This window comes from Xiphophorus maculatus, chromosome 16 (assembly GCF_002775205.1).
Source record: "Xiphophorus maculatus strain JP 163 A chromosome 16, X_maculatus-5.0-male, whole genome shotgun sequence".
Taxonomy (NCBI): domain Eukaryota; kingdom Metazoa; phylum Chordata; class Actinopteri; order Cyprinodontiformes; family Poeciliidae; genus Xiphophorus; species Xiphophorus maculatus.
Window position 1 is genome coordinate 16548735 of NC_036458.1, and position 18442 is coordinate 16567176.

Consider the following 18442-nt stretch of genomic DNA (forward strand, 5'->3'; position numbering starts at 1 on the left):
AAGCACTCTATCAGTTACACCAAGGTAATTTTCTACTGTTAATTTGCATCTCCACAAGCTATAAAATAACTAGCAGAGCAATTTTCTTTCTTTCTTTCTTTCTTTCTTTCTTTCTTTCTTTCTTTCTTTCTTTCTTTCTTTCTTTCTTTCTTTCTATTTGGCTTCCTTCCTGTGGGCGGAACCACGCCACTACTAATCCAACAACCTACTGATTATTGCTCTGTGATCTCTACGGAGCTGGTATTTCCCACGGCTCGTGAAGGCAGCAGTAGTTGGTCACCGGGCTGCTGGCTGTCAGTCTGCGTCTTTAAAGGCCGCCGCCGCCGCCGCCGCAGCAGCAGCAGCAGCAGCGGCCCCCGCTAGCAGAGGCTCCCTGAACTACCAGCGCTGCTGCATCTCTCTGGAGCCTCCAACATCTGCAGAAGCAGCAGCTGCTCTGCCAGGATTTAATTCGTTCACTCACTCCGAGAGGCAGCGCCGCTATTGTTTGTTTGTTTGCGTGCATTTGCTTCCACTTCCGGGCGGGTCTGCTCTTCATCGCCGGTGGAAGAAGAAGAAGAAGGAGAGGAGCGGAAGGAGGAGGAGAAGTTCACCCGGCATCGATGCTTCGAGCTGGGAGGATGGAGGAGTTTGTAACGGAGGAGGAGGAGCCGTGGTACGACCAGCGGGACCTGGAGCAAGGTGAGGTCATCTGAGTGGTGATGGGTGGGTCGCAGGGTTGCAAAATGCAGAATGAATGAGCCTCCCTGCGTCGTCTCCCGGTCCCTTTCTCCGCTAATTATTGGGATCTTGTCAGGGAGGCATCCCGGAATAACCCTGCGTGAATGCTGCCTCTGTTTTCAGCTCCTTCCTCCGTCCTGGCACATCGCTGTACTCACGCTGCTCGCTACTCCAAGCGTGGAAAGCAAACATCTCCTTTTGATTCCACATTATTTCAGAGATCCATCCGCCAGACTCAATAAGAAATGTATATATTACTAATTTAGAATATGCTGCCACTTTATCATATATTCAGACCATCCTCCAATATCAAGTTACTTGGATACACAAATCAGTTTTATTGTACCTTCCTGTCCAGATACTAGCTCTAATATTGGTTATTTTTGCAGCACAACAGGAAAACATGACAATGCAGTATAACTGCTGGATATGATGATTCTATCACGACATGGATCAGCGGTGGGCATAAAGGGCTGCAAAGAGGGGCAAACATGCTTTTGGAAATTTGAACAAATCTGAAATATTATTGCCTATACCAAATTTTGCATCTAAACAGTTCTGTGCAATGACATCTGGGATATGGTGATATATTTTGCAGCTATAGTTGTACTTTAAATTCTCAAGCAAATGTCAAAGTGGAAAACATTTGAAAATAAATCAAAGAGAGGTGAATCATTTTATTAAATTAACTCTAAACATGATTTATATCAGCTGCTGGTAATGATGGCTGAAAATACGTTGCATAGACAGATGTTGAGATGGTGTCATAAAGTTAAAGTATTTGTAGACTTTGCAGCTATGAGAGTTGGAGCTCTTACGATTTACATGTGCGTTTCACAGATATGATATCTGAAATGCAAATGTGAGTCGTATCTTTAGATCCCAAAGTTAGGAAGAATTTATTAAAAAAAGATGTATATATCTGGAGACAAAATCCTAATAAACATGACTGGTGAAGATGAACTTTAGGCATCCAAAAGTTAATCTGTTCCTATGCATAGATTCAAAACATCGCAGTAATGATTACCGATCATAAAAACAAAGATGAAATATTATCTCGTTAATTTCAAAATGTTTGCAGATATTCACAATTGAGTGACAAATTAGCTTTTCGCAGCTACAATTTAGGCATTTTTATTTATTTATTTATTCAGAATAAGACTGGTGAGGAAACTGGCTGCATGGAGTTCAAGTGCTATATTTCTGTAGCAGTGATGTCTTTTTTTGTGGAGAATCCCTTCATCTGACGCGTTGTTGCTGTTTGTGCTTTTCTTGTTTTCTTCTGTTCACCCAGTTTTCCCTTTAGGCATTATTCTGGAGTTGCGTGACCTAATCAATCGTAAAATAACTTGTCTGAAACGATCTAAAATGTCTATTGTGGATCGAGGGCAAATGTCGATAAATGCACGTGAATGCAACTGTTTATTATCGAAATGCACGTGAAGAACCGACTTGCGAATTTGTGCTTTGGTGCTCTGGTCCAAGTATAATTGGCTTGCGACAGAGATCAATCCTTCCCTGATGAGTTAACTGGAGCAGAGCTTCCTCAGAGGCCAGATGAGAGCGCCCTTCCTCCTTTCCGTCCTCAACATCACCCCATCTCCTGATCACCTGCTGACCCAGAGAACCAAAGCGGCTTTGCATCTCATCGCCACATTACGCATCGTCGTCGTAGAGGAGGGAATCAGGTGGACTTGACTCTCTGATGTCGCCATTATTCCGATCTGAGGTCGAAAACGTTAAATGCCTGAGCTGATTAGAGCCCCTCCCTCCAGCCCTCCAGACAAAAACGGGCGCAGAGATTTTGACTCCTCGGGGTCAGAGTGGATGGTATGATTATCTTCCACGCACTCGTGGAGTTAGACCCCAGAAACGACGCTGTTATGCAACATCTTCGCCGCCGGCTCTTCTATTTTAAACCCCGCGTGTTGATTACGATTCCACAAACCTCTGAAGTGTGTGTGTGTGTGTGTGTGTGTGTGTGTGTGTGTGTGTGTGTGTGTGTGTGTGTGTGTGTGTGTGTGTGTGTGTGTGTGTGTGTGCAGAGGGCGTTTGCATGGTGATGCCATGCTGGTGCGGCTGCCGCTCCAGGGGGGAACCCGAGTGTGATTCACACATCCCAGCGGAGGAACACGAGCAGAACATATCTGATGTTTGGCCTTGTTTTGTTTTTTTTTTTTGTTTTTTTTTCTCCTCTCCTTAAGGAGTTGCGTAACCCCCCGCATTCTAGACTGCAGCCTGCCGCTGCTTCGATAACTCGAAGATTTCTGCTGCTTTCAGTAACGATGCGGAGATAAACGGCAGCTCTGAGTTTAGCAGTGATAAACTGTAAGCGTGTTCCTGTCAGTGCTCGTCACTGTGGTGAGGAAACACTCACCGCGTGTTTTCGATCGTTTCCAGTGATTCTCTTTCCTGCCGTCTTTCCACTTTTCCAGTTTTTTTTTTTTATTTTTATTTTTTTTTCCTCTCCAGCTTCGGCTACGCACTCCCACCAGGGTCCAGTTTTAATCTTCTAAGCTTGGGGAAAGTGCTGTCTGCAAACCGCTGTGGCACAATCACCATTTAAATAAATAAATAAATAAAATAAAATAAAATGTGTAATTGAATCGATATGACTACTAAAGTACAACACAGAAATAGCAAAAACTGTAGATTTTTTTAAATTAACCTTGATAACGGCAGAATTGATCAAAAATATATGAAAATGGGCATCGAGCATGTTCATCTGTTTGTGTATTAAGGCTGCAGCTAACAGTTATTTTGATAATTATTCTACAGACTATTTTGACGATTAATCACGCATTTAAAATCGGCACATTCTACAAATTATTTATTTAACCACGTATTGTATACAATATTATAAATACTTTAAAAGATGAAAATAATATATATTGTTTTTGTGACAAAAACAAATTATTGTTAAAGTTTGTAGCCTCCAACTAAAAATAATGGTTCTAACAACCAACATATACACATTTCAGCCCTTTCTGTTCCCATCAGTACAGTGTAGGGTTAATCTGTTGACTACGTTTTGGATTAAATGATTAATAACTGGATAGCCAAAAGTACTTGTAACACAGTAGAGAAGGGTATTACATATATTTTGGATAAATGGGCCAATAGGTTCGGCTATCGGAGCACAGTGGAGTGTTTAAATGACACACAAGGGCAGTTGGGTGTATTTAAAGAACTGGTTTTAGTGACAGAAAACACACAATTAACAGTTGCACAAAACACACAATTATGAAAATAAAATTACACACAATAAAATGAAAAAAAAAAAGAAATAACAATAATACTTGGCCAAGTGCTAATTCTTAATTTCAAATAATTCGGGTGCACCCTGGTAATCTGCACTCCAAATTGTATTAGTCAGCAGATTAATCAAATTAATCCCAATTTGGTTTGATTCAACTTCATTCACAGGAGAATTTCCACCACAGCTGTGCGGCACAATGTCCGAAATAAAACAATCCAAACAGTATTGTCCAAAAATCAATAAATAAAAAAAACAATAATAATGGAGAATGTCAGTTGTAGGTTTCACACATAACCGTGTGTGAAGATGTATGTTGCTCTCCTACCACACCGCAGGGTGCAGCATGACTCCAAATGGGGTAGACGAAATCTGGTTCTCTCTTTAGGTCCAGGTGGGAAGGCTCGCCATCAATATCAAAGGAGGGATCCACTTCAGGAATGATCCAGTATAAAAAAAAACCTGACCTGTCAACAGACAGGACCAGCAGAAATACAGGACTTTACCAAGCCGTTCTAGCTTTAATCCTTCTTTCCAACACAGTAACAAAACATTACCTAGTTACTAAAACAACGGATATTTTTTTAACAACAATGTAACAAACGACAAAAACACAAATAAAAGGCTCCGAATATGCTCACCGATCTCAGTGCGACACACTTCAGACAACCGTATAGTGGGTCTCAATCCGGATGCGTGGGGCACTAAACGATGTAACAAGGCATATTTGATCTAAATAATATAAACTTAATAAAATAAAATTATGTTAAAGCCTAAATTTTACCTTTTATCTACGAAGAACAAGCTGAAATAACTGCCAGAAAGAGCCAACGATTCCTAACGGCTCTAACGGTAAAAAACTGAAGTTCAGTTTGTATTCATTTAATAAATAATTTCCAGCACAAAAGCTGGACAATCAACATAAAATCTATTTACAAAAGAGTTTATCCACAATACAGTTAATACAGCACGTAAAAAATACTTTTAACTGTCGGGATACATACTCTGGCGCTGCCCCGCTCAGCAGTCTCACCGCGTCGGATCTCTAGAGCAAAACCAACGGTACTGCAGACCCGGGGGAGAAGGGCGGGATCCACAACGGCAGCCTGCACCCTGATTGGTCCAGACGCTCTGGAAACCAAACTTCTCATTGGCCAGGCAGACCACCCAGCTTCCTTAACCTCTTCTCTTAAAGTGGCATACCCACTTTATGTGGGTTACACCCTCCCCTCTGAAGGGTATGCCCGTCCCTGGGCATCTGCAATGTGACATGGAGTCACACAGCTTAAGGATGCCTGACGGAATTATGGGATACATTCTCAAAACCATTCAAGGAGCTAGTCAATGCATCACTTAGACCCTGGAACAGAGAATTCACCACCATCATCAGAGGATTTCCTAGTGTTACATAATCTAATCTGTTAGGCTTTGTGTGCACTCTTTGAGATCGACGGAGAGATGTTTCAGCATCTTGAAGTCCATCAGTCAGAAACTTTAAAGGTTCAGGCTGGGCAGTGACAGGTTCATTTACTTCACAAAACCCATCATTGCATGCTGCATCTGAGCTCATCTCATTATCTGGAGGAGTTTCTTCAGATTGCTGCAAATCGAAACACTGAGGGGATCTGTTTACTGAGTTCAGTTCAGGTGAAACGTTTGCTTCGGATAATCTGTCTTGTTCAGGTGAGTTGACACTTTCAGGTGAGTTGACATTTTCAGGTGAGTTGACACTTGATGCACCCTGAATATCTCCAGTACTTCCATCTCTTACAAGGGATTGAGTTGTTGGAGCATCAGGTGAGAGGGAATTTTCAGACTCCTCTGTTTCTACTGAGTGTCGGACTGCACAAGGAGGCTCACTCAACTTGTGAGTTTCAGGCACCACGACATGTGCATCAGGTTTTGACATAACATGAGGGAAGAATGTCCAATCAGGTACATCATCCAAATCTGAGATGATCTCCTCTTCACTCTCGACGACTGGACGTTGTCTTGTTCTGGGCCTCCTGTTTCGACAAGGCTTGACTGTTTCAGTTTCTGCAGCTACTGACAGGAATCCACATGGCAGAAGCAAGTCTCTGTGCAGAGTTCGCACTGGTCCATCTTTACTTTCTGGTTTAACTGTGTAAACTGGCATTTCTCCAGCTCGCTTGAGGACAATATAAACATCCTCCTCCCACTTGTCTGCCAATTTATGTTTTCCACGCAGCTTCACATTTCGTATGAGAACTCGGTCTCCTGTCTGCAAGGTTGATTCAATCACTCGCCGGTCAAATCTGGCTTTATTGCGACTTGCGTTCTTTCCTGCCTTGCTAGTAGCAATACGGTAACTTTCTTCCAACCGAGATTTTAAATTGCCAACATACTGAGAATGAGTCTGCTTAGCAGCATTGGTGGGCAATCTGAAAATCAAATCAATGGGTAATCTGGGCTGTCTCCCGAACATTAATTCGTACGGGGAGAATCCAGTCACATCACTCTTTGTACAATTATAAGCATGTACCAGAGGTTTGACAAAATCTTTCCAGCGGAGTTTATCTGACTTATCAAGTGTTCCGAGCATTTGAAGAAGAGTGCGGTTGAATCTTTCAACCGGATTTCCCCTAGGATGGTAAGGGGTTGTGCGCACTTTCCTCATGCCAATGAGTTCACAGAGTTCTTTTATGGTTTTTGATTCGAAATCAGCACCCTGATCACTAAGGAGCTTTTCAGGAAAACCATAATGAACAATGAAGTTTTCCCAGAGGCACTTTGCTATGGTCTGTGCTCGCTGGTTTGGAGTTGGTATAGCCACTGCATATTTTGTAAAATGATCAGTAATTACTAGAATGTCTTTAGTGTTTGAGCGATCTGGCTCTATTGATAAAAAATCAATGCACACCAGTTCGAGAGGTCGGTAGGTTTTAATGTTCATAAGTGGAGCAGCTTTTTCTGGATGTGTTTTTCGACGAACACATCTCTCACAGGCTTTAACCATTTTATCTATGGTCATGTACATTTTCGGCCAGTAAAATCTGGTTCTTGCCAAATCTACTGTTCGTTCGACTCCAAGGTGGCCCATATCATGATGAAGACTCCTAAGTGCTGTAGCTCTTAGCGCCTCAGGAAGCACAAGCTGATATGAGACATTTGGACCGTCTTTTCGCTTACGATAGAGAATTCCATTCTGGATCTCTAACCGCGACAACTCTCTGAGTAACAAAGGTAGTTCTGGGAGTTCCAACCTAAGGCTGGGACATGGAGTTTCACCAGTCTCCAAGAGTACAATGACTGCATTGATAGCAGGATCTAATGTTTGTTTTTGCCTCAACTCTTCTTCTGAAAATGAATGGACCAGAGGGGACCCATCCACTTGTTCCTGCTGGAAGCAGTCGGGAATGGCTGTGGACTGGTGAGTGAGGGATTCAACTAATGTCAACCCAGGAGCGGTGGCTTGAACACCAGCTACAGATGAAGTAACCATATGACGTTCACAAATTGCCTTTATCACTTCCTTGGGAACAGTTTCTGGATTGTCAGGATTGCTCAGATGGTACAGTGTGAACTGCCGGATTCTCTCACTCTCCTTCTTGGATGCATAATCATCCTTTGGTGGATCGTGAGGTCGGCGAGAGAGTGCGTCAGCATCTAGATTTTGCTTTCCGGCTCTGTACTGAAGATTGAATGAGTAAGTAGAAAGACTGGACAACCACCTGTACCCTGTCGCATCAAGCTTTGCGGATGTTAAAATATATGTCAGTGGGTTGCTGTCAGTCACTACTGTGAAGTCTGTACCATATAGGTAATCAGAAAATTTTTCTGTGACTGCCCACTTAAGGGCCAAGAATTCGAGCTTATGAGCCGGGTACTTCCTCTCGCTCTTTGAAAGTCCTCGACTCGCAAAAGCTATGACTCGAGATTGACCATCTTGAACCTGATATAATGCAGCCCCAAGGCCAACAGTGCTGGCATCTGTATGTAGGACATACGGAAGTTGGGGGTCTGCAAATCCTAAGACTGGAGCTGATGTTAGCTTTCCTATTATGTCATCAAAGGCTTTCTGACATTGGGATGTCCACCGCTCACCAAAGGATTCCTTTGGGTTGCGATACTCTGGACTTGGATTTATCTTCTGCTTCTTGTTCAGCTTTCTGAGTGGTGGATAACCAGACGTTAGTTCATTAAGTGGTTTTACAATAGTAGAGTACCCTTGAATGAACCGTCGGTAGTATCCAGCAAATCCTAAAAAGGATTGAAGTTCTTTAAGATTTGCGGGGATTGGCCAGGTACTTAAGGCCGCAACTTTTTCAGGATCAGTTTCAACTCCTCTCTCAGAAACAATGTGACCAAGGTATTTCACTGATGTTTGAAAGAACTTGCACTTCTCTGGTGCCAGTTTCAAACCATATGTCATCAATCGTCCAAGAACACGCTGCAAGCGCTGTTCATGTTCTTCCAGGGACGATGAGAAAATAATCAGGTCGTCAATGAACACTAAAACTTCTTTTAGGTTCATATCACCAACACACTTTTCCATCAGTCTTTGGAAAGTTGAAGGTGCATTCGTTATTCCTTGGGGCATCCTGTTAAATTCCCAGAATCCAACTGGACACACAAATGCAGTCTTATGCTTGTCTGCTTCTTCCATTTCGACCTGATAGTAGCCTGACTTGAGGTCTAAAACAGAGAACCACTTAGAACCAGCAAGTGCAGTGAAAGCATCTTCCAGTTTTGGAAGAGCGTAGGCGTCTTTAATGGTCTGCATATTCAGCTTTCTGTAATCCACACACAGACGAACAGAACCATTCTTTTTGCGAACCACAACGATTGGGGAAGCAAATGGGGATTCAGATTCCCGTATGACTCCAGATTCAAGGAGTTCCTGTAGATGTTGTCTCACAGCATCCACATCGTTGGGGTGTATCGGACGTGCTCTTTGCTTAAAAGGCGTCTCATCGCTGAGCTTGATTCTGTGTTTCACCTTATCAGTATGGCCAAAATCTAGGTCATTCTGAGAGAAAACGTTTGGCATGGTGTTTAACATTTTTGTTATTCGCCTTTTCCATTCAGTGGATAAAGGTGAATCTCCAAAATCAAAGCTCAGTTCTGGGGAAGACTTTGCTTGAAATTGAGAACCATCTGGTTCATTGACAGTGTGTTCTTTGTGTAACACCTGTACTATAGCATTAACATCTGCCACAATGGTTTTGGGAGGAATGACTATATCATGATTGGTGTCATTTCTTAGTACGACAGGAATATGACATGAGCGTTTGCTTGGTAGAGTTACTGCAATCGCTGAAACGAGTAAGCCATTCGGTAGAGAAGAAGCTGATGGTTGCTCAAGAATGACATCTCTCTGAATGTTCAATTGATCAACATGAACAGAAGCTTCAACAACAGTGGTCTGTCTTGCAGGAACAACTCTAGGCAACTTGCCCGTTAGTTCTGCACAACCAAGACTGCTGTAGTTAAGCTCCCTTTGTCGTATCTCAAGTATTTTGAGAACAGCCTGATATCCATTCATCAAAGGCTGAAAAGATGAACGTTTCCGGTAATCAGCATAAAGAACGTCTAGTGTGTTTGTGCCTATAAGCACTTGTTCATGGGCTGCAGAGCGGAGGTGAGGAATAACCAAGGCCAAAGTGTTAATTTCAATATCAGAACCGACAAACTCTTTTGGAAAGGTGATGGTAAGCTCGACATATCCTAAATAGGGAACAAACTGGCCATTAGCACTCTCCACTTCAAGCAAATCATTTAAAGAATGAATGGTCAGATCAGAAAGGTGTTCTTCATAAAAGGACTGGGGCACAGTTGTGACTTGCGAACCTGTGTCCAGAAGACAGTTTGTTTCTTTCCCTACAATGTATACTTGAGCTGTGGTTTTAGTTCCCACAAGGCCATGTGGCAATTTTGACCCTTCTACCTCAACACTCTTGACAACAGATTTTATGGTTTCGGGACTGGAGTTTTGTAACTTCGCTCCCATATGTCCCTCTATGAGAGCAGACACTAGTTTAAATGTGTCTCACTTTGAGAAGCATTGGAGGCTTCCCAAGCAGCCTGCTTTTCTCTCAGCTGTTTTTTCTTAGCTGCTACAAGGGAAGGATTTGGTGCTTTATCACAGACTGAAACAACATGGCCATCCTCTCCACACTGGAAACAGTACCAGGGACGTGGTCTGCCATTTGCTTTAAATGTGGAAGGATAGCTTGTTTTTGGTTTCACCACATGGGCTTCATGTGTGACACTTAGAGGAACAGACTTTGCTTTTTGTTGCTTAGGTTGTTTTGGCTTTTGACTCCCTGACACAATGCTCTTCACCTGAATGCTGAGGTCAGCAATTTGTTGCTTGAGCATCTCAAAATCAGTCTTATTTATCAAATCATTTGTGTCATGTGCAAGATGCACTTGTGACATGGCACGCTGCTTGCAAGCACCAGACTTAGTATGGCTGAAATGCTGTCGCATGCGAGTCATTTTTGCAGCCTGTTTATCTTCTTCTGTCCTAAGAAGGAGCAACAATTCTGCAAAGGTAGGAGGTTTTTCTTTCTTTTGTTCTAACTGAAGATCGACTATTAAAGTGTTCTCCCAACAGCCTCTACAGAACTGCTTTAAAAGCTGTTGGTCAAACTCTGGAGCGGACACACCACCACGTCTCATTGTTTTGCTTAAAGCAGTGTGCAATCTCTGCAGGAAAACAGAAGGTAATTCTCCATCATTCTGGAACGTGCTCATGAACCTAGCATAAAGCTCGTCACCATCTTCAACTGTCCCGTAGGCAGAGTCAAGCAACTGGAGATAAGTTGAGGGACTAGACTGTGGGCTCAAATGTTTGATCATTTCAGAAGCAGGAGGAAGAAGACTGTCCAATACACGATGTGTGCAATGCAAGTCTGACACAGATGGATCTCTGATAAGAATTTCGACACTTGCACGCCATGTATCATAATCTGCTTCATGGCTTGGTCGTGGACTCTTGCCTGAAAAAGCTCTAAGTCTACTGGGTGAAGCAAACTGGGGTGAGTTATCATTACTGCGCACCACATGCTCAACCACCACTCGCTGAACTGCAGGTGGATTGACATCGATTAGGGGCGTAGCAGTGGATTCAGATGAGACAGAGAAAGTCTGCGAGGGATTGAGATCAATCAGGTTTTTTCTGAAAATGGAAGGGATGAGAGGCTTACTTGGATCATTTGCTGATGTCAAAGTCATGGGATCTGTAGGCATCACTGACTGAGGGGTTTCAGAAGATGGGACATTTCTTTTGATGGTTGAATCTTTTTGTGGGGTCGGACTCTGCGGAGCTGAGGATTCTGGATCAGTCTGAAGTGATTGGGAAAAGGCACATTCTGCAGATGAAACCAGATTTTTAAGTTCTTCTTTCAACATTTCTCCTAATGAATTTCCACTCAGCCTGGCAATTTCAGAGAGCTGTTCCATGTACATCTTAGTAGCTTTGCTTCTGGCATCTATGGTGTAGACACTTCCTAAAGCCTTTAACTCATACACAATGCCTGCTTGAGTCATGCTTGGAAACTGAAGAGGCAACAATGGTTCCAATGTCTGCATGGCAGTTTCATGTGCAAACTCAACGATCATGTTTTTATGGTAATCTGACTTAGGATCATCTAAGCAAATGTAACGGTTAATGGAACCATACTTCTGGAGAAAGGTTGACACTTCCTCATCTGTCTCTGACCCTGTTAAACCACTAACAACCACAGAATGGGGAATTTGGATGGACTCCCGGAGTACCACATCCATATTTGGTTTTTTATTTTTTTTTTGTTTTTAAGGAGAAGTACTTGGCACGTTCTAACAATATGTGTAAGATGTCTGACACTTAAACACACACACTCATGCTCCTGGCTGGCTCGCCATAGCTTCCTCTGTAACACAGTAGAGAAGGGTATTACATATATTTTGGATAAATGGGCCAATAGGTTCGGCTATCGGAGCACAGTGGAGTGTTTAAATGACACACAAGGGCAGTTGGGTGTATTTAAAGAACTGGTTTTAGTGACAGAAAACACACAATTAACAGTTGCACAAAACACACAATTATGAAAATAAAATTACACACAATAAAATGAAAAAAAAAAAGAAATAACAATAATACTTGGCCAAGTGCTAATTCTTAATTTCAAATAATTCGGGTGCACCCTGGTAATCTGCACTCCAAATTGTATTAGTCAGCAGATTAATCAAATTAATCCCAATTTGGTTTGATTCAACTTCATTCACAGGAGAATTTCCACCACAGCTGTGCGGCACAATGTCCGAAATAAAACAATCCAAACAGTATTGTCCAAAAATCAATAAATAAAAAAAACAATAATAATGGAGAATGTCAGTTGTAGGTTTCACACATAACCGTGTGTGAAGATGTATGTTGCTCTCCTACCACACCGCAGGGTGCAGCATGACTCCAAATGGGGTAGACGAAATCTGGTTCTCTCTTTAGGTCCAGGTGGGAAGGCTCGCCATCAATATCAAAGGAGGGATCCACTTCAGGAATGATCCAGTATAAAAAAAAACCTGACCTGTCAACAGACAGGACCAGCAGAAATACAGGACTTTACCAAGCCGTTCTAGCTTTAATCCTTCTTTCCAACACAGTAACAAAACATTACCTAGTTACTAAAACAACGGATATTTTTTTAACAACAATGTAACAAACGACAAAAACACAAATAAAAGGCTCCGAATATGCTCACCGATCTCAGTGCGACACACTTCAGACAACCGTATAGTGGGTCTCAATCCGGATGCGTGGGGCACTAAACGATGTAACAAGGCATATTTGATCTAAATAATATAAACTTAATAAAATAAAATTATGTTAAAGCCTAAATTTTACCTTTTATCTACGAAGAACAAGCTGAAATAACTGCCAGAAAGAGCCAACGATTCCTAACGGCTCTAACGGTAAAAAACTGAAGTTCAGTTTGTATTCATTTAATAAATAATTTCCAGCACAAAAGCTGGACAATCAACATAAAATCTATTTACAAAAGAGTTTATCCACAATACAGTTAATACAGCACGTAAAAAATACTTTTAACTGTCGGGATACATACTCTGGCGCTGCCCCGCTCAGCAGTCTCACCGCGTCGGATCTCTAGAGCAAAACCAACGGTACTGCAGACCCGGGGGAGAAGGGCGGGATCCACAACGGCAGCCTGCACCCTGATTGGTCCAGACGCTCTGGAAACCAAACTTCTCATTGGCCAGGCAGACCACCCAGCTTCCTTAACCTCTTCTCTTAAAGTGGCATACCCACTTTATGTGGGTTACATACTTCATAGGAGAATTATTTTTATCTGAATTTGAACCAGGTGAAACTAAAATTGTCACTAGAGTTCTGGCTAGAACATGTACAGTTTTTAAAAAAATCTTAAACACAAAATGTATATATTTTTTGTACGGAGGGCTAAATTACTTCTCTGAATATTATATTCTTTCAGCAAAACAATTTTTTTGTATGTATGCACCAGTTCACAATTAATCAATTACTAAATAAGTTGATGACCAGATGATCACCAATAATCGATTAATCACAATGAATCCGATTAATCACTTCAGCCCTATTGTCTATGCGTGTTTTTCATCAAACAAACCCGTAACCGTGTTCTTCTGTTTCACTGACTTTCCTTGCTTTCAGCAGCCGCTCTGTAAAAGCTGCAGTTCTTCTACAAGCTCCCACAGACTGTTTGTGTTTGTTCGTTTATGTCCGTCTTTCTGCCTCGGCTCTCGTTCAGACCTGCATTTGGCTGCGGAGCTCGGCAAGACTCTCCTCGAACGCAACAAGGAGTTGGAGGACTCTCTCCAGCAGATGTACATCAACAACGAGGAGCAAGTGCAGGAGATAGAGGTGCGGCAGTGTAACGTCTCTCCAAGCATCCGTTTTGTTTTGTTTCTTCCAATATTCCTTGCGTCCATGTTTACTTTTACATGTTTCAAGTCGGTGAGAGAAAATGTTTCTCATGGCGTTTTACATAACTAAAGATTTTTATTATTATTTCAAACCGTACCTTTTTTTTTTTTTTTTTACTCATTTACAACAGGTTCTTGTTTTTATTCTAACTGAACCGACTTACTTTAATCATTTAGTCAGTTCTAGTTGCGGTTCTGGGGTTTGTTGCCTTTCAGCAAGAAGGTCCTAGGGTTTGAACCCTGCTGACAAATTTTTGATTGCTTTGAGCTAAAAGGTCAAATAGCTCTTTGTATTTTGTCGTGTCATGCATGCACGATGAGACTGGAGTGAGTCGATGTCCTCTCTGGACGGACGTTTTATGTAAATCGCTGCCCGCCACCTCTTCACGCCGTCGTTCACTTCGCAGTACCTGTCCAAGCAGCTGGAAATGCTGAGGGAGATGAACGAGCAGCACGCCAAGGTGTACGAGCAGCTGGACGTGACGGCCCGAGAGCTGGAGATCACCAACGAGAAGCTGGTGCTGGAGAGCAAGGCCTCGCAGCAGAAGATAGACAGGTGACTTCTGACCCCCTACAGCCCACAGTGAGACGGTCACAGGAGACATCTATTGGTGTACCGTGAATTTTAGCAGCTATTTTCCGAAGGGAATGCAGAAATGTTCTATAGTCTGTTGAAGAAAAACGGGGAAATTAAGCAGCAGCAATGATTTCCCTCATGCTCATAAACCCGTTAAAGCGATTTCAGAGACGTTAACCTACACAGGGCTGGTATTTCAGGTATCGGGGAAGTTGTTTTTGTTTTTTTTGTTGCTGTTCCCCTTGCGTAACCGCTCGTAACATGTTCAGAAATTTCCCTAATCGGAGATTAGTCATTTACAAATCATGTTGCTGGGGCTAACGGCTAATTATAACCCCCCTCCTCAATAGCCGCCTCTGTTTTTTCCAAGCAGATTAATCCGAGTTGTGTTTGCGCACTCAGGTTGACGGGCACTATGGAGACCCTGCAGAGTCAGGTGGACGGTCTCACGACTCGGGTGGAGGAGCTGCGGACCCTGGAGGAGCTGAGGGTGCACAGAGAGAAGAAGGAGCGGCGCAAGACGGTCCACTCGTTCCCCTGCCTCAAGGAGCTCTGCACTGCTCCCAGGTTGCCGGCTACGGCACACGCCGCCGTTTCTCTTTGCCTTATTTCTATCCCAACAGGTCACAATAGACGTCGTCTTAAGGAAACGTTCAAGACAAACTTTAAGTCATATCCGTTTACTGGAACCTTGTTCAAATCAATCCTTTTCCTTCCAATATGATGCAGTTGCATGCAGATCAAATTATAGCATCCAAGTCAGATGATCGTTCAGTTGGTAAAAACTGTTCCAACTTTTAGGAAGCCCATCTGATCGCAACGAGGTATTGACTTTTCTTGTATTTTTAACAAGTGTGAGAGAAAGGAACCACTACCTTCAGCAGAGCCAGGCTGGGTGAAGAAGAAACGACTAAACACTCCAGCTCTGAGCCAGGAGTACTTTCTATGGGAACAAAAATAGATCATTTTCTTTGAGTGTTTCAAACTATATTCTCTCTATTATAAACTAGTCAGAATAAATTAATAACAATAAATTAAATTAATAAAACAATTTAGGAACCATGTAAACCAAAAAAACTACATTAACATGTAAACCCACAGATCCTGAAGAACATACACTGTGTTCCAAATTATTATGCAAGTGATATTTTCTCAGATTTTCTTAAATGGTCAGTGCAAATGATGGTCAGTATAATTTTCAAGTCATGAACTATTACAGTATAAATCAAATTTTACTGAACAAAGCTCCCCATGAGAACAGTATTTTTTTCAAAAATAAAAAACTCAAAATGCACTGCTACAAATTATTATGCACAGCAGATTTTCTAAACATTTTAAGGATTATAAAGAACTGCTAACGGTCATTCTGTGAATGTGCAGCATTAAGTGGTCACATGTACTAAAATCAAGTTATTTCCATCAAAAACATCTTAACAGACCGAGTTACATGTTAACATGTTACCCCTTCTTTGACATCACCTGCACAATTCTTGCATCCATTGAACTTGTGAGTTTGTTGAAAGTTTCTGCTTGAATTTCTTTGCAGGATGTCAGAAAACCTTCCCAGAGCTGCTGGTTTGATATGAACTGCAAAACCCATCTTTGTTCTGAATCAGCCACAAATCTCTTCACAGTACGATGATAACGCTTCAGTTTCCAATAAATATCTAATGTTTTCATATCTTGTCATACGGCACTACACTATCTGATGATTTTGGTCAGCAGAGATCCTCTCTTTCGTATATTGCTTGAAACCTGTGGCCTGCTTAATAATGTGGAACATCCTTCTTAAGTAGATTTCCTTTAATTGAGCTCACCAGACAAACTAATCAACCCAGCTCTCTGAAATTAATTATAGTGATTCAAAAAGCCCTGACACACAATACCATCTATAAATTTAATAGCACAACAAAAAATTTATCTTTGACACTTTAATCCAATTTGCATAATAACATAGAACACGGTGTAGTCAGATGCAGAACCAGATTGTGGATGTACATCATGAAGGGACTTTGGATACAAAAAGAGTTCTTATTAATAGGCTTTGCATGGAGTGTGCTTATTACACTCCATGCTTTTGTTTCTAAGCCAGTGTTATGGCCCTTTTTTTAGATACGAGGACGGGTTCCTCTTGGCCAACCCTGGCAGCGTCGACCTGGTGGAGAAGGAGCCTCTTGACAAGGAAAACGATCGCCTCAGAGACATCGTGTCCTCCCTGCACTCGGCCATGGCCTCGGAGCGGTCGAAGCGGGAGAGCGTGGAGAGGGAGTGCGCCATGGTGCTGCAGGAGTTCGAGCAGCTGGAGCATCGCCTGCTGGGCGCTGAAGGCTGCAAGCTGCGGGTCCAGGAGCTCGAGGCGGAGCTGCTGGAGATGCAGCAGCTCCGGAAGTCCAGGGTGTGTCTCATCGGAGACATGGAGGACGGCTTGGAGACGCTGCTCGGCAACGGCCCCGAGACGGACACCCCGGAGGAGGAAGGTGGACAGGAGGAGGGGGGTGAAGCCGAGGGAGGAGCCGGGCAGCAGGGCGGAGGCCCGGTGCGGAAGAGCTGCAGTGACACGGCCCTGAACGCCATCTCGGCCGCGTCCGGCCGGCGCCAGGGCGGGTACCCGCTTCAGGGCAACGGCGCCCGCAAACGGGGGATGTCCATCCTGCGTGAGGTGGACGAGCAGTACCACGCCCTGCTGGAGAAGTACGAGGAGCTGCTGGGGAAGTGCAGGCGCCACGAGGAGACCCTGTGCCACGCCGGGGTGCAGACCTCACGGCCCGTCTCCAGAGACCCCTCCATGAGGGAGTACAGCATGAGCTCAGCGGAGCCTTCCACGTCCGGGGCCGGCGCCGTCGGCCCCCCAACGCCTCCGCAGACCCCCTCCACGCCGGAGGCGCTGGAGGGGATCAGCAGGCAGGTGGAGCAGGTGGACAAGCGGCTGAGTCAGAACACGCCAGAGTACAAAGCGCTGTTCAAAGAGATCTTCTCCCGGCTGCAGAAGACCAAGAGGGACATGAACTCCCCGAAGAGCCGAAAGACTCACAAATAAAACTGAACCCCCCCTTCCACCCCGCAGTGAAGAACCTAAATGCACTGAGAAAAGCTCAAGCTAATTTACAAAGCATTACCTCACAGTTCAGCTGCTGAAGTATAGGAAACACTACTTATTCATGTAAAACTGCCAAATGTTATTTTGCTGTGCAGGATGTCTTATACAGGACAGAGATCAGAAGGTAAAGATGGTTTTGTTTAGTTTTTTGTAATCCAGATGTCAGAGTGACTGACTATTTATTTCAGTAAGAAGCCAAATGAACCTAAAGCAGAAAGCGTGAGGGGCTTTGGACATTTCCAGCATGTACTTGTTTATAACTTCACTAAATGCTTAAAAAAATGACTAAATAAAATCACAAGCTTTAAAACTGAAGTAAATCTTAATGTTATATATTTAATTTTGTTTTCCTGGATATGATAAATTCAGAGAATCAGCATTTAAATTATATCTGAAGTTTACTTGCACATGCTGCAGGATTAAAATTTTTCATACAGCCTCTTTAATATCCCCTCAAAAGGTAAATTTAATTGTGTTTTTGTAGCCATCAACAAGCTTCAGACAAAAGCTCTGGGCAGATATTTAGCCACTCTTCTTGGGCAAGTTGGTTGTTTTCATCTACATTGTGTACATTCATGGCACGGACTTTGTTCTTAAGCAGTTTTGAACAGGTCAATAGAGGTCAGGGTTTTGGGAGGGGCAGTCTAAGCCAGCATTCAATTCAGTTTAGTTTACAATCCATCAAACCACAGCAATGCTATCTTGACGGATTTTGCAAAAACAATGAGGTTAATAGATTTAGCAGTTAAGATTTCAGTGATTCGATTATTTTAAAACGGGTTTAGAAAAGATGTACAGAAAAAATAAAACTGATGTGCCAGTTTTTTTTTTTCCATGTTTCATATTTTATAGACATTTCTATTATCAC

General features: G+C 42.8%; 1 protein-coding gene across 1 annotated transcript; it reads left to right on the forward strand.

The window, feature by feature from the left end:
- Positions 1 to 507: 507 nt before the first annotated feature.
- On the forward strand, positions 508 to 18414 carry LOC102217281 (cerebellar degeneration-related protein 2-like). The gene is made up of 5 exons (XM_005807017.2): positions 508 to 681; positions 13726 to 13838; positions 14308 to 14456; positions 14880 to 15044; positions 16590 to 18414. Exons 1-5 carry the CDS (start codon positions 603 to 605, stop codon positions 17512 to 17514), a joined length of 1431 nt encoding a protein of 476 aa, XP_005807074.1. The 5' UTR covers positions 508 to 602; the 3' UTR covers positions 17515 to 18414.
- The last annotated feature ends 28 nt before the right edge of the window (positions 18415 to 18442 follow it).

What these genes read in the sequence shown, in the direction of transcription:
- LOC102217281 (XM_005807017.2), top strand. Translation starts at nt 603, where the DNA reads ATGCTTCGAGCTGGGAGGATGGAGGAGTTTGTAACGGAGGAGGAGGAG. An exon ending in TCGCAGCAGAAGATAGACAG is followed by an intron (nt 14,457 to 14,879) that starts GTGACTTCTGAC and finishes TTGCGCACTCAG; the next exon opens with GTTGACGGGCACTATGGAGA. An exon ending in GAGCTCTGCACTGCTCCCAG is followed by an intron (nt 15,045 to 16,589) that starts GTTGCCGGCTAC and finishes CCCTTTTTTTAG; the next exon opens with ATACGAGGACGGGTTCCTCT.